The sequence below is a fragment of the Vidua macroura genome, chromosome 1, assembly GCF_024509145.1.
Source record: "Vidua macroura isolate BioBank_ID:100142 chromosome 1, ASM2450914v1, whole genome shotgun sequence".
NCBI lineage: Eukaryota > Metazoa > Chordata > Aves > Passeriformes > Viduidae > Vidua > Vidua macroura.
In genome coordinates, this window is record NC_071571.1 from 117732038 (window position 1) to 117757523 (window position 25486).

At 38.3% G+C, this 25486-nt stretch overlaps 1 protein-coding gene across 1 annotated transcript in view; it reads left to right on the top strand.

The window, feature by feature from the left end:
* Positions 1–25486, top strand: part of CLVS1 (clavesin 1) — a 96982-nt gene that overhangs the window by 17466 nt on the left and 54030 nt on the right. The window contains exon 3 of the mRNA XM_054003596.1: positions 14173–14347. Coding sequence (XP_053859571.1) covers positions 14173–14347 — 175 coding nt within the window. The remainder of the gene's footprint in view (positions 1–14172; positions 14348–25486) is intronic.

Genomic DNA, 25486 nt, shown 5'->3' on the forward strand with positions numbered 1-25486 from the left:
GACTGGAGATTTGATTCCTAAAAATTAGTAAATGGAATAATTTCTCAAGAAAGAGGAAATTTTGGTCTTAAATTCTGATTGCACTCTCACCGTTTTTGTTTTTAATAAGTGCAGCAACCACAGAGGCAGCAAAAAGCAACTATCCCTTTTTCACAGACCATGATAATCTCAGCTCTGGAAACTTCCTGGAGGGTCCATTTGTTGCAGGGACAGAGGGCAAAGGAAGCTAGTTAGCCTCCTGCTGACACTATTTCCTATGTAACTGCTTATAAAAACTGTCCATGCTGAGCAAACTAAAGCTAGCAAAGATGCATTTTAAGGAGAAAGGTAATATGCAAATATGTTTTTCTTTTTAGAGAGATGGTACCTCTTTTTCACTATTGCACTGCAGAGGATGGCACTTGCCTGTGTATGCATTAATTCATGTGGTACCAGTTTTCTTTCACACGTGCAATATAAATCACAGCACGATGTAAAGTTATGATGCTAGAGGTTCAATAACAATCTATTTGAAAAGGCCATATGAAGTATTTATGTAATATCCCATAATACATCTGTAGGGACCAAAATTGAGGATTTGATTGAAAGTGTAAGCAAGTGACTGCTGTATAAATATACATAAGACAAAATACTAGATTTTCAGTGTCAAATTAGTAGGGTCTCTATTTTAACCTTGCCAACCTGCTGTGTATCAAACCTCTTATTATTCCTGGCAGAAGAACTTTTGGTCTGATCCCATAGAACCACTCTCAAGTGTACCTTAAAACACACATATTCTCACATACTGCACCAAGACTTGATGGTCTGAATTAATGAAGCAAGAAGACTTTTTTATTTAACCTTTTTAAACCAATATGTTTTTCTTCATTGTGTTCCAGCTACAAGCTATCCCCACATCTTCCTCCTTCTTTCCTACAGACAGTCCTGTGCTCCTTTCTGCAAAGTTGCAATCTCAGCTCCTCTGGTTTTATAACGTGTCAGTAGAGGAACTGAATTCCATAAATTCAGCCATGAATGAAGTAACATAGGTGAAAAAAAAGGGGTAACAACACAAGGCCACTGCTATGATGTGATCAGAAACGTTTGTTCCCCTTGCCAGGGCCAAATATTTCACTGTTTCCTTCCTCCTGACTGCCTTTCACAGCAAATCCAGGAGATGCCAGTCACGTATTTTAGATATGCACAGATCCATCTACAGAGTATGTGTGCTGCCTACACCACTTCAGAGTGCTAGGCTATGTGATAGCACACAGGATTGCTTTTGTATGGGTATTTCTAACCAGGAGAAACTACACCTAGGGGTGACAACCCTATCTAAGTCATCTTCATCCTCTCCTGTTATCTTGGAGCTGTGGTCCTCTAAGCTGTTTCCACTTTGCAAGGCTTCTCCATAAGTCTGCATTGCCTTGCTTTTCCAGGGTTAATCCTACCTGTCTGTTGTATAGTTACAAAAGAAGAAATGTTATTTATAGTGAAAGAGACTGATGAAAAATCCTGCTTCCAAATCTACTGCAATATTAATTTGAAAACTAAGTAAAAAAGGAGGAGGAATAAACTCCGACCTAGGGAGAGATGGTGGGAAAACTTTCAATTTCTTAGGTTCTCATTTACATGTAAGCCACTTCTAGCTGGCTCCTGCAAATTAAATTCACTTTTATTCTGATAAAGCCTTCAATTCTGTTTGAATAAAAGAGTTTTGCAAGTCTGGGGAAAATGGCAATTTATGTATGCTGTGCTGCCAATGAGTGCCTTTTCTTTTTCCAGCATCTTATTGTTATTCTCTGCTGAAATGTATACACAGGTACATGCACATTCACTTTCTTTCAGAGAACATTTTGTATTAATAATTTAAAAGTACTTCAGGATCATTTGAGATTTACTTCAGAAAGAGGCTTAGCAGATGTAGGCTCCATGTTAAAAGCCAAGAAGACCTGTGAGACACCAGACACACCTGCCATTATTGGTTTCATCCTGGCTGACAGGTTTGTCTCTACTGGGATTTTCTCACCTCTTGATTTCTTAAATCAGGTACCTTAAATGGATAACTAATATTGACTGGGCACAAAAGGATTTGAGGGTAAAAAATGGACTACAAATGAAATTATATGCGGTAAAGTGATACCACTGGGGAAGTAAAGAGTCTGGGCTGTATTACAGGAATGTTGTCAGCAGGACAGCAGGAGTGACTCACCTTTACCCACCTCTACTGTCCTGCAACCTAAGTACAAGCACAAGAGACAAATCTGAGCTGAGTCAGAAAAATAGCTCAACAAGAAGTCAGAAAAATATGACAATGTCATACAAGTTGAAAATAATAAGAGGTGGGATTCAATTATTCCTATATATAACAGTTTATCTTAACAAAGTGTGGTAGTAAACAGTGGATATGCAGAATAAAAGCAAAATTATCCTCAATCCTAAACAGAATTAGATTTCCAAATATTAGAAAGCAGTTTGCAATGGCTAAGATACAGCTAACTGTGGCATTCTGTGGGCTTGTCATCAGCAATGACACTGCTGATATGCTTTGCTTCAGACATTTGCTTAAGTATCTTACGACTCAGTATACGTCTCATGCAGAAATGAAAGCACTACATTTACTTGGCCATTAAACACTGTTGCAAATTATTAACCAAAGCTAAGTCAGCCTAATGTAAGGGAATTGAATGGTTAAGGGTTGTGCCAGATCAAGACAAAGAATCACAGAGTCTGAAATGTGGTTTTGTGGAGTGCAACTAACTGCAACGTAATTGGAATAATTTTGCAAAGACCTGATCGCTTGTAGTTTTTCTTTGATACTGCATAAGACTTTTTTAGTAATCTTTTGGTGAAGTCAAAATATTGTCTAGAATGAAGAGAAGTATGCACTACAGTTACTTTTATGAAAATTAATTCTGCTGTTGTAACAAACTTGTCCTAAGGCTGTGCAGAGATCTATAAAATGGACTGACCCTACCTAATTTTCCCCTTTCAATATAGTCTAAACTGTGAGACAATAACATACCAATGTAGTATTAAGAAACATGGCAATGTTAACAAATCATCCCGCGATACCATGAAAACACCTCTGATGGCATCTCCTGAAAAGTACTCAAAAATTAGGAATACTGGTCTTAGAGTTTTAAAATAAGTTTAATTTTCCCTTTTGTGATTATCTAGAATCATATTTCAAAAATTGATTCTAGCTTATTTTGTCCACTGATCCTGCACAAAAGGTATTTTGAAAACAACTGCAACCCTGGCAATTTTTAATTTTCAATTTGCAGCCTGAATTTTAAGGTTTTAGTTCCATAATTGTTTCATCTACTTTGAGAAGGCCAGTCTCAGCACTGTTTGAGCTGGGCCAGTATCATTAATTTGTTTAGGTTGCTGCTTTGGAAAAATTTCAGGGGAGTTATGCTAGGCTCACATCTTTTGCCTTTGTCCTTCAATTCTCTCAGAAAACTGTAATTTGCAACTTGAAGGCCAACCAAACACCCCCAAAACCCCAACCCATTCCAAAGGACTATTTTTTCCAAAGGAACCTTGCACATCCCAGGAATACTCACATCCTCATTTTCACAGCATCAAGTGGTTGTAGCCATCTCCATATCTCAACAATTTTTATTTCCTCAAACCCAACCATTTCTACTTAAGTGGTAGCAAAATCCACAAAAAAAGATTTTTAGCTTTCGTTAGGTTTTAGGTTTGCTCCATTGCTGCCATCCACACAAAAATACCCTCAGTGAAAGGCTTGGAACACCACCTAGAGCAACACTGATAATATTTGGTTTCTGTATTCAGTAATTCCTCTTCAAAAAGAGCAATTGCTGCCAGATCCCAACTCACCAGAGACGTTACAATGGTGGTCATTTGTGCTGCCTACAGAATTACACTCCTGAGGTTTCTACTGCAATGTTGTATGGTTGAGACTGATGGTGTCATTCTATAATTTTCATTTTCTACCAGCTACTTATAAAATTCATTCAGTTGTCATATTTTGTTGATTGACATATTGGGGAGTCATGTGTCCCTGGAATCCAGATCTCCCACAGCAACTTCTGTCAGCTGTTGTCCACATAGGAGGTTGGATACCCAATGAAATCTGGGGCAAATGTGGAGAATGTGAGTAAAAAGACATACCTTTCTTTAAATTTCACTGGTGACATATCACCAACCTCTTCACTGCTGGTTTGATCACAACCCATTTTTATCTTGCTAAAGTTTCTGTAATGTCTGCAGTCTTCTACAAAAGTGGTTTATTTTCTCCTTCTGCGGAGAAAAAATAAATCTGCTTTTTAAGGGGGAATGGTTTTTGCTATTCATTCCTTCACTTTCTTCAATGAAGTTGTGTGAAATATGATCCACTCAAAAGTAGCTAGGGTGAAAATGCTCATTTTTCTTGAGCTTCCTGGCACTGTGTATGCTTTTCAGCATAACTGTGCAAAGTGGTTTCTTTGTGGGGCAACACCATGATTCTATACACTTTTATCAGTCTTTATTACATAAATCTACACAGTTTCATTTTTTTCCTGGTCCTTCTCTCCTGTTCACTCAAATCATGATAACAAGTTTTCAACATTGTTTCTGCAGAGACGTGCAGCAATTTTTTTTCTAGACTGCTGCCTTATGAATCTTTATTGCATCTGTTTTGAGTTCCCCAGTGATTATTTCTACATCAATAATATCAAGTTCCCCCACCTTGTCAGCTATATCAAACTTGCTTATTGTTCCAGTGGGAAACGTCTATGATATATAATACTTGACACAATTTTTCATTTATTTATAAGAAATTATTAGAATATTTTCATGTCTGTCTTTTATGTGCCCTGAAGGGCTCCAACTAAAACAAATTATAAACCTTATTGTGACTGACGTGAGTTTTGTACATATTTCTAATATCTGCTACTTTCACTGCCCAGATGTAAGCACAGGCATAAGCCAAGTATATGCTCTTTTCCTGATTTAACAGCCAGTTGAGGTGCTTACTAATATATATTTGCAACTTTCTGACATTTCTTCTCATGTCCCAATAACCTCTTACCCAATATCTCTTAAGAGATGCATTTTTGAGGTTTTCTGGGATGAGTAACCAGGTGCTCTTTGAATGTCCACAAACATTAATATGACTTTTGTCATTCTGAACACAGCACTCTCAAAATATGTGCATAGGTGAGCAATTATTTGATTTTAACTTTACTATTTGATCTAGTCATCATTGAAGTCTGCTGTAAGAGTGACTGTTTGCAAGCAAAGGGACAATTAGATAATTTTATTGGAATTCTTTAATGTAAAATGTGCAAATATGCCATTTGATTAGCTAATAAATGATCTTCCTGTGAACTTTTTATTAATTTTTTAAAAAAAATACAGCTGAAGTTGCGTTTTACAAATAAAAGGGGTCCTGATACTTTAGACAGAGAGTAGGATTTGCAAGTAGCAAAATTATGTTATCATAACACCCAGTAGTAATCTTTTGGCAGACAAGTGAGGTGAATGGTGATGTGACAAAAAATAAATGAAAAATCATATAGCATAGTGAGGAATAGCAAGCACTGTGGAAAACTCTAGAATGACCTAGAAAAGCAGCATTATTGTGCAAAGAAGTCAAAGAAAATATTGGATTTTAATATGTGGCCACATCTGATATGGAGATCCTTTACCCTTTCTTAACTCTGTGCACTTTCATCTGGATTTTCAATTACTTTTAACCTTTTAAGAAAAGCATTGTGTTGTTATGGACACCATAATTAAGAAGTGTACTTACTGTGCAGTGGTGGTCAGAAAAGTTAACAGTTAGGCTGCATTAAGAATGAGATGGAGAACAAATAGGAAAAGATAATGAATTCTTTTATGCATACTGATATTCCAAACTCACCTTGAATGTGAAATTCACTTTATACTGTATTATTTCAAAAAGAAGGGGATGTAAAAAATTACAACCATTTGACCAAAGAAAAGGCAATGAAAGGAATTAATTAGTGTTATAAACAAGTGAGGTGATTGCATCAGGAGAGAACAAAAAGTTCAGGGCTATTTCAGATGGGAAGGTGTTGAAGATGCAGAGGAGATATAACTAGATGGGACATAGTAGAATCACACAGAGAAAACATGATGCCAGGGAAACTGAATCTGTGGTGCCATTTGTACCTTCCAACAACAAAGCAAAGGAGCTGTATAATTGCTTTCAGCCATTAAGCAGTAGCTTCATAATGTTCAAAAGAAAAATCCCTTCCCTTTCTGTAATGAAAAATTAACTTGTGAAATGCAATGGTGCAAGAAATTGAGCAAATAGCTTAATGTGATGCAAGGATGCAAAAGGGAATAAGAAAAGGCTATGCAATCACACAGAGTAAAATAAACAACAGAGGCCATCAATCCTAATGATTCTGGCCATAGCCATTCATGTGCCAGCCATTTGTTTTGTTCATTATTACTACAGCTGTGCTTTGAGGAAACCATCACAACACTGGTGAGATCACCATAGGAGATTAAAAACTACCTCCCAAACAGGATCCTGATCTGTGTGTTACCACAGGTTATCTCCTAAATTCCTAGCAGTGGAGGCCACTAACCTGAAACCACCCTGGCTCTGCTCATGCTGGAATGAACTCTTTGTCTCTCTTCCCCACTCTCCTTGCAGGGGACACTGCCTTTGGGAATAGCCAGGCAAATTACAGCAGTGGCTCTGTCAAACTGATTTATTGATTGCACTTAGGGGTTGTAGTATAGGGCATTTGATAATTTCCACAATATCATAACACGCTCCCTGTGATTGTCACTTATTCCTTCTCAACAGAGAAATTTACATAGTGTGCAAGCATGACATGGCCCTGGGTACTAAAAAGGTAAGAAAATCACGAATGTGTATCTCAGAAATACTTAATTCCTAAATGAATAAACCAAACTCACAGCCAGAGGAACATTTCTTTTGCACTTGAGATTGAATTCTGTCCTTTTCTGTCAGCAGCAGGCTGCTGAGCAGAGTTGTACATTGCTTATGGGATGCCAGCCAAGCCCTGTTGCATCCACAAGAACTCCTTAGGAGCAGTCAAAGAACTTGTGCTGTGATAGGTTGCAACCAGTTGCCTGCATTGTTTGGGATCAAGTTTCTGGAGAGCTCTGTGAGGGATTTTTTTTTTAAGTCTTAGGAGTGTAAAAATTCTGTGCTTTATCTTTGGAGTCATCTCCTGCTAAATGGTGTGACACTTCTGTGGGCTGAGGCAAAGGGAAGAACAGACACCAGCTTCCCTCAGATGGAAGCTGGTTCTATCATTTGAAGAGCCCCACCACCAGAAACCTTCCTCCCAAAAGCCAGGGTCTGTGAAGGTCCCTGTTTGTCAGCCAAATCACATGTAAGAAAGGGTCCTTGCTCAGTCACATTAACCTCAGGGACAAAGCACTCATTTGGTAAGGGTGCCTGCAACATGAATGAGTGTGTGTAGGAGGAGGTTCCTAGCGCAGACTTGAATGCAGAGTGTTCAATTCGTGGGCTATTGGTTGCTATGGAGTCCAACTGAAGTGGAAACTGAGAGCAAAAAAAAAACCTCATAATACTTTTATGTACAAGAACCTCTAGCAGAAACATAACAAGGGAAAATTTTTATATCTTCAAGGAAGTCACTGAGAGGCAATTTTTGCATGATAATAAGAAAAAAAACAAAACAAACCTGCATTTTTTTTTTGCTCAGGCTTGTACATTTCCTCTTCACTGGCTGTGGCAGAGGCTTCCAGCTCATTCTAAGCAGGAATTCAAAGCCAGCCAGATATCTGTGTGTGAATGGCCTTCATTCAGTTATAAACTAAGCCATGCATTTCTAACATTAGAAATGTGAAATACAGTTCAGTTAGTCTGTGCTATTCTTTCCAACATCCAATGCATTGCTGGACTAAGCACTTCTGAAGAAAAAACCAGTTACACCTATCTATCCAATCTGTTGTCATGGATGTAAAGTTACTTCTGAATTTTATTTATAGAATGACACAGATGCTGTGGGGAAAAACTTGCTATATTTTCATTACAAAATGGGGAAGATGCTTGTTTGAAGCTGACATACTGGAACAACCAAAGATAGCTACACTAGATGCGACAGAAGAATTAATTTGGAGATCTGACATTAACTTAATGCAACCTGTGTGTTTTACTCAGTAGGAGTTTCCTGTGCATGTATTCTGTTTTGACAGAGAAATTAAAAAAAAAAAAAAAAAAAAAAGGTAATTTAGCTTGGGCATGACAAAGAAGGGTTTGGTACCCCACAAAATAAGAAAATTGCCCTTATATTTTGTGTAATAATTTTTCCAGTTTGCATATCAGTGAATTATTCATATTTCTTGCAGCTAACAAGTTTATATGGCTTTGAATTATTCTATGAAGAAAGTTGCCTACAGCAGGTCAAAATATTAATTGTGAACATTTGCTGCTAATGCAACCCATTTCCTTGAATTGCAGGCAAGGCTTGCTAATTCCTGCACATATATGTGCTATTCAGACCACAGATAGAGGAGACAAGCCCTCTTCAGTGCATGTCTCAGCTGTGAGCTTCTCTGTTTGACATCATCTTCTCTAGTGCAGAATTAATCAAGTGAGCCACCATGTTCATTTGTGATTCTTCATTTTGAACACATTTTTCCTGATTATTCTTTAGCCAAGGGCTGCCCTGAATTGTGCATGGTTCATATGAGAGACCTTTCCTTACCAAAAGTGATTAACTGTGAAGATCAGGTCTTGCAGTACCTAGAGTGATTGGCATTTCCCTCTGATGCCAGAGAGGCAGGGTAGTTACCCAGGATCATGAATTTGAATCAAGACATGAATCCTCAAGGTCTGTGTGTTAAGAATTTCTGGTACTGATTTCAGTAGGGGTAAGGTTTAATTTTCTAAAATAAATATGCACATTAAAAATACACAGATGTTTTCCAAGAATACAACAATGGAAGCTGGGGGCTCTCTTATCAATACTTCATGAGCAGAAATGAGAATTTAATCTGATGAAATAAATTATTTCGTATGACTTAGAAACACCTTTTCAAAGCCCACTGTTGACTGGAATCCAAGGGCTTTGTTTTATTCATATTTTTTGAATAACATACCTCGGCTGTGTTTGAGAACAATTAAAAATGTGCCTTCCTGGGTTCTCCTGGTCCACCTGCATGGATCTGCTGTGTTGTTCATGTCTCCCTTTCTAAGCTTTTAATAGAATCATGGAATCATTTAGGCTGGAAAAGTCCTTTAAGATCATCAAGTCCAACTGTTGACCCAGCTCTGCCAAGTCCAGTCCACCAAACCATGCCCCTTAGTTCCACGTCTACATGCCTCCTTTCAGTGAAAAAGCTCTTCCTAATTTCTAATGGAAACCTTTCCTGGAACAAATTAGGGTCTCTTGTACTGTCACATGTTACCTGAGAGAAGAGACTAATGTTCACCTTGACACCATTTCTCAGGTAGTTGTAGAGAGTGGTAAGATCTCCCATGAGCCTCCTTTTCTCCAGGCTAAACACCTTCAGCTCCCTCAGCCACTCCTCAGAAGACCTGTGGTCCAGACACTTCACCAGGGCCATTACCCTTCTATAGACCTGCTCCACACCTCAGTGTCCTTCTTGTAGTGAGGGGCCCAAAACTAAACACAGGATTTGAGATGCAACCAGCTTCTTGAACTTGGTCTAGCTCAAATAATTTGGGGCAACGTGAAGATGCGCTTTTGGTCCTTCTTCCTGCTTCCGCTTCTGTGTTTTACTCTCACTGGGAATCCTCCTTGCAGGGCAGTGTCAGCTCTCCCCACTTAGAAGCCAAATACTCATTTTTGCTCTCTTGGTGACTTTTTGTGTATGGAGGGAACTAAGCAAGATGTGGTCTCTTACTTGATTTGTATCTATGCCACATTTGCAGCTTGCCAAGTGTAATGGAGCTTTGGCCACCTTTTTAGTATTAGAGGAGAGAGGCTCATACTGCATATTAACTTAGGGGTATTAAGCTGAATTATCTGCAACTGCCAAGATAGCAGCACTGGTCCAAACTTTTTTAGTCTGCTGTCCTGTGGGACAGTCAGGATTTGTAGTGACAGTTTGTTTTTGCTTACTACCAGACAATCTTAATGGCTTCAGCTGCCAGTACTTCCGTACATTCATACTTTTAACTATCTGAATAATCCAATTAATTTCACTAGCATGCCTAAAACAGAGCCTGTGTTTAGTTTTTCAGAAGGAGTAATGTCAAAAGCCTTTACTGATACTGTCTTCTCCAAAATGTATCACTTTCTTTCAGTATGTCTTAGTTGACCCCTTATTTTCCAACGGTGCCTCAGCTTTGTTATCCATGGATCTCCTCAAAATGACTGGTGGCAGATACATGCAAATAGAGCATTTAATTTCCTTGCAATGTCTTTATCCCCTTTAATTGTTCCCATTGCACCCTAGTACTCCACTGAGCCTTCTGGTTCTCTCACAGCCTGCTTACACCTCTTATAATTAAGTAATTTCTTCTTATTTATTTTCATGTTATGCCTTTGGCTAATCTCCCCACCAAATCCCTCAGCTAAACCATCTTCATTTTTTGTGTTACATTATTATTCCTCACTGCTAGTTTATGTTGGGCTAACTTCCCATTTTCCAAAGGGTATTTGAAGAGTCTCTTTTGTGGTACCTTTCCATTCAGCCAAGGCAGATAGGCACACTCTCTTCCTCCTCCTTTTTCTCTTTCTGGGGCTTGTGCAAATCTTTTGTAACTCGTTAGTGGCTCCATGCTGAATCCTCACAGGACCTTATACATTTCCCTTTGTGTAACTGTAATTTATTTCACTTTTTTTTTTCTGTGTGAGAGGGTTAAACTGGTGAGGAGGGGAGTTGGAGGAGGGGAAGGGAACATTAAGCAAAGGAACAAAAGTGATGGATTAATAAAAAGTGGTTCTGTGTTCATGCATAAAAAATTATTTGGATGCAAATCAGTCACACAGCTGAATGATTTGTCTCAAAGCCCCAAGACTAGGGAGCAGAGGGCTTAAAACTCAAGTGGCACTCTGTCTGATTTCTATCCAGGCTCTGCATTCACAGAACAGTGTGTCTGCAAACAATCCACCTGGAGGACTTATATGCTGCTTTCATGTCTCCCTCTGCTCATCAGAAAAACATCTTTGTGTTCGCTCTAAGTTATTTCCTATACCATGTCTTGCAAAGACATAGAGAGAGGAGGGATGCAGGCAGGGACAGCCAGATTAATTGCAAACTGAGAAAATTGAATGCCATATCTCCCAGGTAAATAATTTCTGCTGGAAGTACAGGAAAGTACAGGTGAGTAATTACTTGATAAATTGGCAATTTATGTAGACACTCAAACAAAGACTGGAATTCCTCAGCACAAAGTCCAAGGGGAAGAAATATTGCCATTGTCATTTAGAGTTTGAGTGGATTACAGAAGATGACTTGTATCCACCGTTTCCAGACAGTCCCACTGGAATCATTACACAGACTTTAAAATCATCTGTGCTATCAGGATCATGAATATTAGTTTGAATGTACTCTTAAGAAAATTTCTTCCCACAAATGAAGGATAAAATCTTCCTTTGTCACAATGTGCCCATGTTTTCACATCTTTGTTGATAAAAACCATCCAGTTCATTCTAGTTTTTGCAGCAGTGGGATTGGGGTCAAGATTATTCTATCTTCCCCAATGTAGCCAGGCAATGATATAATTTTGAATTAATGCCAACAAGAGTGCAAAGAAGGCTGGCATGTATGTGAGGGCACTTTTGGAGGCACTGCACATGCCTGGGAGCTTCCATGGGGCAGTTCTTGTAGAAGGCTGACCACCCTGAAGGAGGATGCTGGGATATATTACATAGATATAGTCTAGGGATATGTCCTGCTTTAGGGCAAATTTGGGAAGAAACTTCCAAAGGTGTCTCTCTAGAAAGCTGATTCAAGTGGCCCGTCCCCCAACTTGTTCAGGAAAATATTTCCTCAGAGAAAAGTGGAAAAAAACCTGTTTATTTAACAAGTAAAGTATTAACACACAGAAAAAATGAATAATATTAAACAATAAAACCTCTTGCTGTTCTGAAGAGATGGCAAATTCAGAAAGTCCTTCCGTGGGCTGTAGCTCAGCTCACTCAGTCTCCATCAGTCCCTCCGGCACCGGTGGGCCACAGGTGAGAGCTCCCAGTGTTCTTCTGGGTTTCCAAACCAGAGTAGGCTTGAACAGTTCCAAGAAAAAGAAAAATCACAGTCCAGGGAACTTCTCTGCCTCAGCTAGCCAAAAACTAACTAAAAAGCAAAGGAGAGCTCTCTCTCACTGTCCATCCATGCTGCAGACAACACAGTCCAGGAGCAGGAATGTGGAGGAGTGAGTGCAGTTCAGAAAACAAACTGCGTGCTTCTTTCCCCCTCCCTTTGCTCTTGGAACCAGTCTTAAAGGTGCAGAACTTAATATCCAGCATAAAGAGAACAGATAATTGGGGATACAAGCATCATAAAGTCACACTAGGATAGGGTATATTTGTTTTTTTTCACCAAGTGGGGTCAGCTGGTGCTGCTGCTTGGAAGTCATCACCATTTCTGCTAAGCAGTAGGTAGTATATTACAATTTTTCACAATAAATTTAGAATTAAAGTACATACCAATTGCCAATCCAATCAGTATGCCTTCACCTGACTTTGCTAAGGAAATACTCCTTCTTTCAGCTGTTCAGCAGAGCTTCCCCATAGGATTTGAAAAGGTCAAGGTTGTCCTGTAACTGTAAATGAGGGAGGGGTGACTTGGTATGCAGCAAGAACAATATTAGACATCGTTAAGCTCAATAAGCTCAATTTATTGCCCCAATTATACTTCAGAGAAGCTTTTAATTTTTGCAGAAAGGCAGAGTACAGAAGCTGCTTTTACAAGGTCTTCAGAGAAGGAATGTACATTTCCACTCAAAACCTATTGAAAGAAAAGAGAAAGAATCAGAGAACACTTCACCATTTACTTCTAATAGAAATTTAACATGTGTTGATTCCATTCAGGGGTAGAGGCTGATGGTAGAGAAATTTGTTTTGACTGCACATACGTTTTTTTCTCTCAGGCAGAATTTGAAACAATGCTCTTGGAGGTTTGGGAAGATTTGTTTTAAATTTATGAAAACAGCAGAAAAGAACTAAATTAAAATCTCCATGGGAGAACATGGTATGAATCTTCCCTGTAAAGGACCTCAGGCCCAGGAAAACTTGAGAATTATGCTGAGGTAAAGCAGATTGCACTAGCAGTATATTACAATTTCATTTTACACAAGGTTAAGCTGTACTTTGTGAAGCTTTCCTTGCTTGTTGCTCTCTAATAGAATGTATTGTTTGTAAATCATCATAATGAGAAGGACAGATGAGGAGAGCACCTAATTCAGCTTACTTGGGTATAACTATGGACTAGTCATTAAAGTGTCCAAGTCTTGCTTTTGTGAAATGGAAGTAGTGAGGAAATGGAAGTAGTGAGCGGCCCAGGCTTCCCAGAGCAGACTCTCACATTAAAGAAAACATTTCAGCACTTTCTTCTCTTTTACTTGTTATATGCTTCAGGCCCTCCAAGGTTTTTAATTCTTCTCCCAGAGTTGAGGGAAGCCTTGTGGCCAGCCTACTGTAGCTGATAATTAATAAAGAGCTCTCATTTTGAGCGTATGTAGCCATTTTTCATGTTGCATTTGGTTTGCAAAAATAAGGCAACTGTCAAACTATATTGTGTAAAGCCTTGGATCATTCCCTACACTCAAGCAGGAAGGCACAGAATGTAGTTGTATGATATCTTTTATATGAATATTGTACTGATTTATTTCCTGGTAAGGAAACAAAAATCTGGTAAGAAGAAGGGAGACAAACTGGTAAGGTATATCCAACTGAGCAAGGATTTAAATTGATAGCTTGAATTTGTTTCATTTCATCACAGACAAATAGTTTCCCAATGCAGCTTAGCTAAAATCCATTGTAAGGACTGCTAGCAAAATTGAGGAAATCCTTATCAGTGTTTATTTTATCCATCAGTGAGCAGGATTTATCACACCAAGCAGTTTTGGAGCAGAAGCTCTTTAAAGGCACCTCTGAAACAACTATTTTTTGGATAATTCTACCAGAATAAATCCCTGTCCCTCACTCATGCTCCACCCATAGCAAAACTGAGTATCTTGAGGTTTGAAGACAACTGCAGCCATTGATTTTTTTTTTTCTGCTTTTGCTTTAGGAACTCCTTCATAGATATCCTTCGGGCTATTCTACTTTCTTTGGAAGTGCTCATTGAAGATCAGGAGCTCCAGATAAATGGCTTCATTCTAATTATAGACTGGAGCAACTTCTCCTTCAAGCAAGCCTCCAAGCTTACACCATCTATCCTCAAACTGGCCATTGAAGGGTTACAGGTAGGTGGAGGGTAACACATGTACCTGCAACTTTTATTGCTGCAGACAGTGATTTTGCTTCATCAGGCCCTGGGCAAAGTGAAGGGAGGAGAAAATAATCCAGAATGCTTTAATGTTCCACCCACTTGCTGCATAGATTGATTTTCAGACATCTCCTTTTGTCTGTCTTTCACTTTTATTTCAGCTGTAAATCAATGTAGCCAGTACATGTGTTACTTACCACAGCATTAAGAAGGAGGGTTAAAGATTTGAGGTTTAATCCATGAGAGAATTCAGGGGGATTAGAATCCAGCAGTGTCTGCCTTCTGGAGTGTGCAGTCCACATGCAAGCACATGTGTATGCAGAGGGAGGGTAGCAGGAGATGAGAGCAGTTCCCTCAGCAGATGGAAGAGCGCTGCTGTGTTCACGGGGATGCGTCTGAGTAGGATGGAAATGAGGAAGAGGGAGGACAGCCTCCCTGTTGTGGCCTTATTCTGACTGCCTTCATTTGTCACACAGGATCCTGTTACTTTGTGGTTCAGACTGTTGAGGGGCTGCACGTCCACTTGGTGCTTGCAGATAAACAGGAGCAAGCTAAAACCATGTGCTGTTACAGGGTTAGGTAGGAGGTGAGGACAAAGCTGGGGTCTGATAGGCCAACCTGAGGATGGGGCAGCCTGAGGATGAGGATAAACTATGGTGCTCAGAGAGGACTTCAGTCCCTTCCACTAAAGTCCAAGCACATCTCTGGTGTTAGACCTGAGAAGGAGTTTTTACATAACCTTACTATTTGAGGGCATTTGATAGAATCCAAGGGTATTTAAGCTGGAAGGAGAGCTGGTGTCTTCAATGAGCACTTTGTCTAACTCCCTGCTCAGAGCAGGAATGACTTATATCTTATACCAGCTTGCTTAAGGACCATACTTTCATGCTGCTACATATTTAAAAGAAGAGATAAGTAATTGTTTTTTTCTTGCTTAGTACTTACCAGATATCCTGTTGTCATAAACACCTCAAGAAAAATTCTCTCTGGTGTGTTCATTTTTATTTTAACTTACATACCAGAAGGAACAATTTGTTCAACTAATTTTTTGACTAGCAAATTATCTACAAGTAGATCATGATTGTGTCTGCTTTGTTTTATTATTCAAAAATGAGGTAGAAAAATCTGCCAGCAGTTTTAAGCCTGTGTTCCCCTTTGTGAGGAATTTTCATCTATTCTAACAAATTAGAAAGTCAAGCTGTGCAATTAGTCCTTAGGACAATACCTTATCTTCTCCTGCAGATACTATCATTTCATAGAGAGTGACATTCTGTGGTTCAAAAAAAAGTTCTAGTCAGAAGGAAGATAAAGCCAAGTGACATTCATAAGTAAATCAAATTCTAGCAAATCATCTTTGTTCCTGTCCAAATTTAGCTTTTCCATCTATTCAGTACGAGGCCAGTCCAGCCTTCATCCCATCCGATTTCTGGCCATGGCACTGCCAGGTTGTCTGCCTCCAGTTTGTTTGCATTTGTCAGCAGAAAAACTGGAAGTACTGAAGCCTGGGAATACCAAAGTTGATCTTATAATTCTGTCATTAGCCTGACATCCTATGCTGTGCAATTGAAGGAGGCTGCCTTACCTGAGCATACATGTGCATTTTGTTTCCAATTTGAAGTCGAGTTATCGTTGTCTTCTCCAGGATTAGTAAAAATTACTCTCTCTGAAAGTACAAATTGGGATAACGTGTCCTAAACTTAGCTAACCACTGGCTTTGTAAGTAGTAGGAGTAGTAGGAGTTGTGAATGCTGCATTCCTTTTCACCAGTTTTAGAAGCAAGACATTAATGCTTATAAAGCACATATTTAGCATACAATGATGTTGGGGGCTGTTTAGATTGGGGGGTTTTTTTGGCTCTCACCATTGCTGTCAAAGTCCCTGCATTGAGACTTTTTTCTATTATTATTTTAAAAGAACTAGTGCCATCCTAATGTAAAATTTATGTGAAATATAGTTGAAATGCAGATGAGACCTACATACTTTAGAAAAAGAGTCACTGAATTGGTGGTCACTGAAAGTAAAAACATCAGGTCCTGCTCCCATGAGATGATGATGTCCAAAAATAAAAGCAGATTGTTTCAGTTCCGTGTTTTTTCTCATAGCTAAGGCACTCTGCAAGTACAAATCCTCAGACAGGCAGATTACATGGCTATCTCAGTCCTCCTTTCTATGAAGAGATTTTGGGTTATATTAAGTCCTGTGCAAGTCTAATTAAATGGATGGAAGGAAAATAATTCTCTCTTACAATTTCTTCTGGAGCTGAACCCATATGTTGCTATTTGTGCCAGGAACTTTCAGCCTCTCCCTATGTAATGGAATTTTAATGCCATAGTGGAAAAGTTTTCCTATAGTTTTTTTAAACTGTCATTCAGTGTCTCAGACCATCACATTCTGACATATACAATTACTTTTAAAAAATAGTATTTAATAATTTATGCATTTGGGGTTTTTTCTTACATTCAAATTGTTTTCAGCTAATTAATCTTTTGGCAATTCAGTGGATTTTGCATTTGCCTTCAATTTATTTTTTCTCAAATCACTGCTACAATGCATTACCACTAAACTGCAGACAGCAAGCATTACACAGGTGCATATATTAATTCATCTTGAGTTGTAAAACAAACACTAGTCAAATCAAGTGGACTTGGCTGCAGAAATAACCATATCGCTATCATACAGGCTGCTCAGTTCCAAACACTGTAAAATCTGTAAATACTTAGAAAGATGAAGTAGGCATTCCATCACCACATTGCTGAATGCACATTTTGCTCAATACTACTCCTTGTTATGTATGGATTTCTCTATAGATTGCATCACATAAGACAGTTCATTGTATCTCAGCTATGTTATTTAATGACCTAAAAATACCCTTATGCCTCCACTTCAAATAACAGTACTTCAGATGTTAAATAAGTATTTGTACAGTATAGCAATTTTCATCATGTCACAGGAGTGTGGGGACAAATGTCTTTGTAGTACATAAGCCATCTCAGATTAACAAGCTCTGCTGTTTTAGCACAAGGCAATTGTCACTGTATGCTTTGAGCTCATGCTGTACTCCTTCCTAGACCTTACAGATGTCTTGAATTTTAACACATTAAACATAAGATTTTCATGTGGATGGAAAGGTGAAGAAAGAGATGTGTCAAAAATAAATCTATTTGGCCAATAACTTTGTGAGTTTTCACTTCTAATCTTCATTCTTTTAATGTGAACAGCTTTTCCCCTTCACAGCATGTTTTTTCTTCTGCTTTTTTTGTCTGTCAAGTCACAGTTCTTTGCGTGTCATGCTGAGCTTACAATTATCTTATGATAGTAGACAAAATTTAATTGTGGCTAAAGTTAACCAGAGACTGATCTTTTGGCACTTTACATAACAGAGTAGAAGCATCAGAGTCCAACAGCAAAGATCAGAAACCCATGTAACAGTAGTGATGCAGGTGAAGCATGTAAGAAATGGTCACTTCTCAGTACACAGGATGTTTGCTACTGACCATTGCAGTCAAAGACTCTAATAATCCTGGAAACCAAGGCTGAGGTGTTACAGTGAACACAGCCTTCATGTCCAGTGAAGCCCAGACATTTTCTTAATTTAAGGCTGGTTGGTTTCTGCTCTGAGGATGTAGTTGGTTGGTCCCCAGACAGGACTTTTGATTTTGTGGTATACCAATGAGTATAAAAAAACAGTCTCTGTTCCTGCCTTATCCAACACCAGTTTGTGCATGCGCATGCACGTAGCAATTTAGGAATTCCCCCAGCCAGTACTCTGAATTGAAACACAATAACTTCTCAATAGCATCCAGAAATCTTCCAAAACCTTCAAAACAGCAGAAGGTTTGACCTTGCCTGCCATATCTTTGGTGAAAACCAAGACAAAAGGCCATGGTCTACCAAGACCAAGCTGAGTGCCTTATGACACAAATCCCCAAATTGGTTTCAAAACTGACCTGAAGATCAGGTTTGCACTCCGGAGTACCTGGTACTGCCTTACCTAACAGGTAACTTGCCTCAAGGTTGTCTCAAGGTAGCGAAACAAGAAATAGGGTGAATGGTTATTTCCTGGTTGTATTTTTTCTTTCTCTGATAGCTGTGTCACTCACAGCTGTACTCAAATGTGATTACAGTGACTCTTAAGAAATAAACCATATTCCTACATTGTGACGATGAATAACTGCAGGAGTGATCTTTAGGGTTCAATATGGCTTTGATTCAAATTTCACAATCACTGCATTGAGCAGCAGCAACAAGATGGAACAACTGATATCTGCAAACAGGAATTAGACTCCAGAGTTTCATTTGCAATAACTTGACAGAAGATTTGACCAACAAAGGACATTAGGAGAACAATTAAATTTCTTTAAGTTATCTTCAGTTTATTATAATCCAGCAAAAATTTAAAGCTGGTATTTCTGTGAGAGGAGGAAAATGAACAGAAATCGATGCTTGACTTAAGAACACTTTGATGAGATACTAGTACATATAAAAATCTTCCAAAAAATCTTCAAATAAGGGAAAATTGTATAAGATTCTCTTAGAAAATTGTCAAAGGTACATTTGCTAATGCTACAGAATAGCACTAATGTTTAGATGAAATCAGAAAATCAAGCTAACAGGTTTGTTTACATATTATTGGAGATTATTCCACTTCAAAATCTAGAATGAGATTGCTAGATGGAAAAACTCAGCCTGTTTAGAATTTTATGAGGCTTTTTGATCTTTAACATGAGCAATAGATTTTAAGTTTGTTTTTTTTTTTATTTCCTCCTACTGTAATTTTGTAAGATCAAGAAACCTAATGTCAGTTAAATTATAGAAGCAAATTACTTGTGTTTTGGCACTATCTTATACAATCAAATGTTTTTCATGTTGTGCTTGAGAAGGAAGACCTATAATATAAAAAAAAAAGCTCAAAAGTGAAGAGGGATGTAGATCTTGAAGAAAAAAATGCAGTCCAATATTATACCAAAGGTGTAATATTTTTGTATGCTTTTTTTTCTCATATCTTACTGAAAAAGATGAGTCTTTAGACCTGATAAAAGTTTTCAAGTCAAAACCATTTTTTTTCTGGAACTATGTTGTATTTTCAGAATAGTATTATTACAGTGGAATAGATTTCCAAAATTATCTGGAAGTATGTTTATTAACAATCTATTTCATTATGAGTGGTAAGAAGCATTTAATTTCTGCCTTGATTGCTAGTATTTCTTGCTTTTTGAAGTTTGAAATCAAGTGGAGGTAATAGAACAGTATTTCAGGGCAGCATGACCTGGCTTAATGGGCATAAATTAATATTTGTTATGGTCAAACTGGGCATCTGAACAGAATCCAGGCAGTCCTTCAACATTTGGAGACTTCACCAAGCCCTCTGACCTGAAAACTTGATGCCTCCTTCACCAGCCCAGACTGGGCTGGTGTCTCCAGACTGGAGAAAGGAGCTGACTCTTCCTTCCTTGCTTAAATACATTTGTACTCTGAAACCCAAGGTAAATGTGATCTCTTTGTCTGAATAAGTACTTCCAGTGGAAATCTTTATGAGTCATGTGAAGGATGTAGGGTATACAATGCCTGGCATAGTGAGTATAAGACAAAATTCTTCTTTCGATAGAGTTTCTGAACATAACATTGCTGCTGCTTGAACATTTAGAGTGAGTGAGAATTCTCATTGTAATAAGCTGAGGAACACTCAGCCTTTCTGCAGAAATCTGCAGTGTAAGGTTAAGTCTGCTTGTGCTATAAATATCCTATGATGCTATTATGTCTCCATTGGTATTTATAACAGGTCATATTAATAGAAAGACAGAGCTCTGTCATTGCCTACTGAAGTCAGAACAGATAAAATCCTCGGTGACAGGAGCTATGCAAAGAAAACCATTTACAGGCTCATGTATTCACTGGCTTGCACAAGGACAAGCCAAAAAAAAACCAAAACTTAGCACCTCATATAAAAAACCCTAAGTGTAGATTTAACAGTTTATCTCTTGGAGACTGACTGCAGATTCAAAAGTTGCTCATTCAATTGTTTGGCTTCTCCTCAGTTTTTCATGTTGACAAAAGTGAGCAGAGAGCTGAGGCCAGTTGCTGGAACAGTGTAACTGGCTGTGGTTCTGTGCACATCTGCAGAGAAATGATGATCTGTGGCAGATGAGGTTCTGTCCCTCTTTCCCTTCCCCTGTTAGAAAGAAACCTACCTGAAGGCAGGTAGATTTTTTGCATATTTATGTCCAGAATTTAAAGACTAGTAAAAAATGAGGGAAATAATTAAATTTTGGATATTTGCAAAAGCCTTGTCATTATCTTCCCCAGGGTAGGGAAATTGAAGGAAAGGGGATATTCTAGGCTGGGTCCTTGAAGATGGATAACTGTACCTTTAGTAGTGTCCTACCAGAAGACAAGTGATTGCCTCAGAATATACAAGCAGGATGTTCCTGTGCTGTAATCACAGTGTGTTCATGTGTCCAAAGGCATGTTGCAGCTTCCCAAGAAGAGTCCCTGTTAGTAACTCTAGAAAATCTGCTAGTAACTCAATCTTATTTTCATAGGGCAATATGAGCTATATAAACATGGGTTAACCTACAGAAGGAGACCTACAAATCTGGTCTGTGAAGGAAATAGAGACTTCCCCCCAGTAAGAATGACTGAGCTGTTCAAAATGAGACAGCTTCAAGTCCTAATGATCTTCAGCAACTGGAAAGTGCCTAAAGATCAGAATTTATCAGATGCTTTAAGATGCAATTGGATATTCTGTTTCCTAAACTTACGTAGCAAAAACCTTTCTTGGTTTTGAGTCCACTACTCATATGAGACATCAGACTGCATATATACACAAGTATTTGAATGAAATAACTTGCAATATGTACACATAAAAAGCATACAATATTTTTTCATTAAAGACTGCCTCAAAAGTTCCCAAATCTCTTTACCTTGTTACCTTGCCTTCATGTTAGAGACCTGTGTTGGAATATGAAGCCACAGCTAATGATGCGCATTTAGTGTCCATTGAAAGAAGGTCAGTTTGAATCATTCCAGAAATGCTCATGCTATCTGTCTCCAGCAGCTGTTGTGGTATGTAGAGTGAGTACTCTCTGAGCTGCCAGTGAGGGAGCCTTTGAAATTAAAGGAGATGAGAAGAGGGATTGACTCATTTTATATTAAAACCAGGTAGATAAACAGACTTTGCTCTCTCCAAGAGAAGGCCTATGTTCATTGTGTGTCTATCATCTCTAGGGAGTTGACTGGAACAAGGAAAAAGCAAAGGATAGCAGGCTGTAGACTCACATTTTTCACTTGAAAATTGGAATTAACTGCTTAGTAGAATTGATCAGCCCTGCCATGTTTATCAGTTGGATGCTTTGAGGCTTTTGGCTGTAAGTAAAGGACAAGCTGCATATGTTAAATGGAAAGTCTTTTTTAATGCCAGTTATGACATTTTAATAAAGATCTCACCAAGTTGCTGATAAGCATTATAAAGAAAGAAAATACTCTTTCAATCCCAGCAAGGAAATGTGAAAGTTTATTGCAGTAAGTCTGCCTTGAAAGTAGCTGTTTCTTAGAGGTAGACAGTAAAGTAGCCTAGAACTAACACCAGTCATGCTCAGACCTTCCCACCAACATATGCATAGATAGATGATGTTATATGTTGAATGTTTCTTTCTCTCATAAAATATGAACCTGGTCTAATGTACTTGATATAATTTACATTATCCCTGTCCTTCATAATTTCATAAAATTTTAGGAATGATGCATCTGTAATATGTTTAACTTTTTTTACAATTCCAAAAGCTTTCTCCTTTTTAGCATGGGATTTACTTACAGGTAATTTCTTGCTGTGACAAATATACACAATGATTATGCAAAAATATAAAAGAGATTGCAAGTACAAGAGTAGATCATAAAGAGACAGGAACAGTGATAGTTCAGTGAGAGCTATGTGAAAACAGAGTTGAAATAGGTGCTATTTTGTTTGAGATTTGGGGTGGCAATGGAGGTACATGTGTATAGGGAGATGGAGGGAGTCAGAGCAGGAGGAGTCATCACTCTGATATGACTGTACACAGTGGCATAGATTATCCCCTGAGCACAGGTAGAAAAGGACTTGGCTCTCTCTAGAAGACTCATGCTGGAGCCTTCACTAACAACTGCAGAACTGAAATTCATGTCTCCTGGGAAGACAGCTGTGGCAGTATAAGATCAGCTGTTCCTTTACACCTCTGGCTCACAGCCCTGTCTTTAGCACGTGCCTTCAAGGATGTGCTGCATCAGTGGAACTGGCTGTGGGTCCCTGACTGCTGCTGTGGAAGACCCAGCAGCTCAGCTCGCACAGATGCAGAAGAGAGCTCTTGGCAGAACTCTGTGTTCATTCTGCTCCTCTAAGCAAGGTAATTTCTGGTGCAAGCTTCTAACAAAAAGCTGCTGTCAGAAATATTTTAAAATTCTGCAGAAAGGCAATGATTTTTTGAAACATTTGCCTACTTGTTGCTTGACTTGATTATGTGCGGAAAACTAGGACTTTTCTGCACACACAACAATTTTGTTTAAAGCCTCATGTATTATTATCTTCTCCTCAACAAAGGAACTTATAAATTCCTCAAACCTTGTATGGTCATGCATATTTTTATGGCCATACATATTTGTATGGCAAATATGTGTATGATCAACATGGTCAAAAGAGACTACAATGCTTTCAGTAAGTTTGAGATGAAGTCCCAGCTGATGCAAATGGAACTTTTACCATTGTCTTGATGGAGGCTGTAATTCCATCCTTATTAAACCACAGCAGAAAGTGATTTTCCACTTCAAGAGAGATTTCTAGGCTTGCAAAAAATGTCCCTCAATGTCTGAGCACTTTTTGGAAATTCTGTACATCACTAAGAACATTTACCTAGTGATCTTGAAGAACTCCACTTTGTTCTCAAATATTTTTATGTCTCTTCTTAACATGTGGAACCTTACAATTAAACAAGCATTTCTGAATAGCAGGAGTTTCTTGATGCAAAAATGTCAACCTCAAACACCACAGTCTTCCAAGGAATGTTGAAAACACCAAGAGATATATTCAACCTATTTCCTTCTCCCCTCATCTCTGTCCCTTGTCCCCACTAAGCTTTGGTTTCAGCAAATGGACATTTTCTGAGAAAAAAAGCGTTTCAGTGGAAATTCATCCAGTAGTTCAACTTCCCTGTAATTCAGAACTTCCTATTATTAGTTCAGGATGTGTTTTTCATCCCTTTCTGGTAGACATATTAGACCATTAGACCATTTGAATGTACATTCTGATTTTCAGTCGGAGCACATTCCCACTGTTACAAACTCTTTGCAGTGGAATCAGTTTAAAGCAAGGCCAAAGGGTAATAAAAATAATTTCCATTTCAGAGGAGGCTTTCTGACCAACTCCAATCTACATGCAATAAAAATGCAGCAAAGAAACAACATAGCTAACACAAGTATAATTATAATGCAAATATTCTAAAAATAGCAGATACATTTAGAAGGTCATTAGATTGACAGTTTTGCAGAAAAAAGGCAGAAGTATGAATATATATGTGATGAGCAAAGTACTTGATGTCTGTGTAAGAATTACAGAAGAAAACAGAAATTTCAATGAACTGAAAATAGAATGCAAGCTTGCCCAGGCATATAGGGTAAGATAAATTTTATTCTTCTATTTTCCAAAAGAATTTAGAAACATCTTTGAATTAGTAAGTGTGCTCAGTAGCATATATGTTCAGTGTCTGGAAGAAATGGTTTCCTGTGGCTTGGTGGGAATGTTTATGTAAATGGACACCTGCAGTTGCTACAAAGGGTCCTAGTCCAACTTCTGTGTGAAGTTTCCTGAAGAGTCCCACTAACAATCTTAACGTTGTTTGGTGCCCCTTAGAAATACAGAGAACCTGAATTGAATTCTGAGGAAACAACATGTCCTCAGTATAGCACAGACAGCATTAAACTCCTTGTGATGGTCCTTGCCTTTATCAATCTCATTGCTTAGTGCAAGGAAAGCTGCAAGGAGACAGTCGTGAAGAGATAAGGATTCCTGAATCTGCAGTGGAACTGAAATTAATTGATTGGTACAGATAAAGCTTCTGACTTAATTAATCACTGTAAATGGGCTTCCTGTTAACATTGGAGACAATATCTACCAATAATTCTTGCTAAAAAAAAAATAAAAAAAAAATAAAAAAAAAATTAACTTTTGCATTCAAAACCAACCAGGCAAACTTCAGTTTCTGTTGCTGGCCACTGTCTTTGCTTTAACTGAGTCCATGATCACTGCAGCTTAAGGGACTGTAGTGATTTTCCACTGTGTGTGAAAGAGCTTCTGGGACAACTATTCACACAAAAATAAATAAATAAATAAATAAATAAATAAATAAATAAGAGCTGTGCCTTATCAAAAGTGAGATCAACTTGGTTTCCCTGCAAGATTCTAGCTTGTGCTTATAGTGTATCACCCCACATATTCCTATTTGACCTGGATATGTGTGTTCAAAGGATTTTCTCATCATCTTACAATAGTTGTTGCTCATGGAAGAAGGACTGTGAATACTAGAGAAGTTCAACCACAGCCATCAAATCAGCTAGCCATTATCTACTTTTCCATTTTCCAACCTCCCAACTATTTCTCTACCTTTGACACTGCATTCTCCTCTAAATATTAAAAGAAAAATAAAGCTGTGAAGTAAACGAGGTGTGCAAGGTATGTATTCTGTGGTGCTGAGCTCTTATGGCTAACAGTGTTAGGTATTCAAACACACAAAATTTAATTAACTATTCAAGAAATTTCCCCCCTCCAATTTGTTATACATGCCTGAATGAATGTTAATGGGGTCACATAGCTCTTTGAACTGCTGCTGACAGAACAATAAAGAGTTCCTGTGGTTTTCAAGAAACAGCACAGTATAATTTTGCTTACTTTGCAAGGGCACTTCTTAATGATATCATTATACCCTCTAAACTCCTGGTCCACTCTCAGAAACTCACAACACTTCAAATGACAAGTTACCATCTCTTCTCCCTGGGAGAATTGAATCTCAATTATAATTTATAATGTGTTACTTACTCAGTGAATATTCCTTTCCTGTGCCTCTGAGAGGTGCCAGCTATGGTATTTTAATGAAGC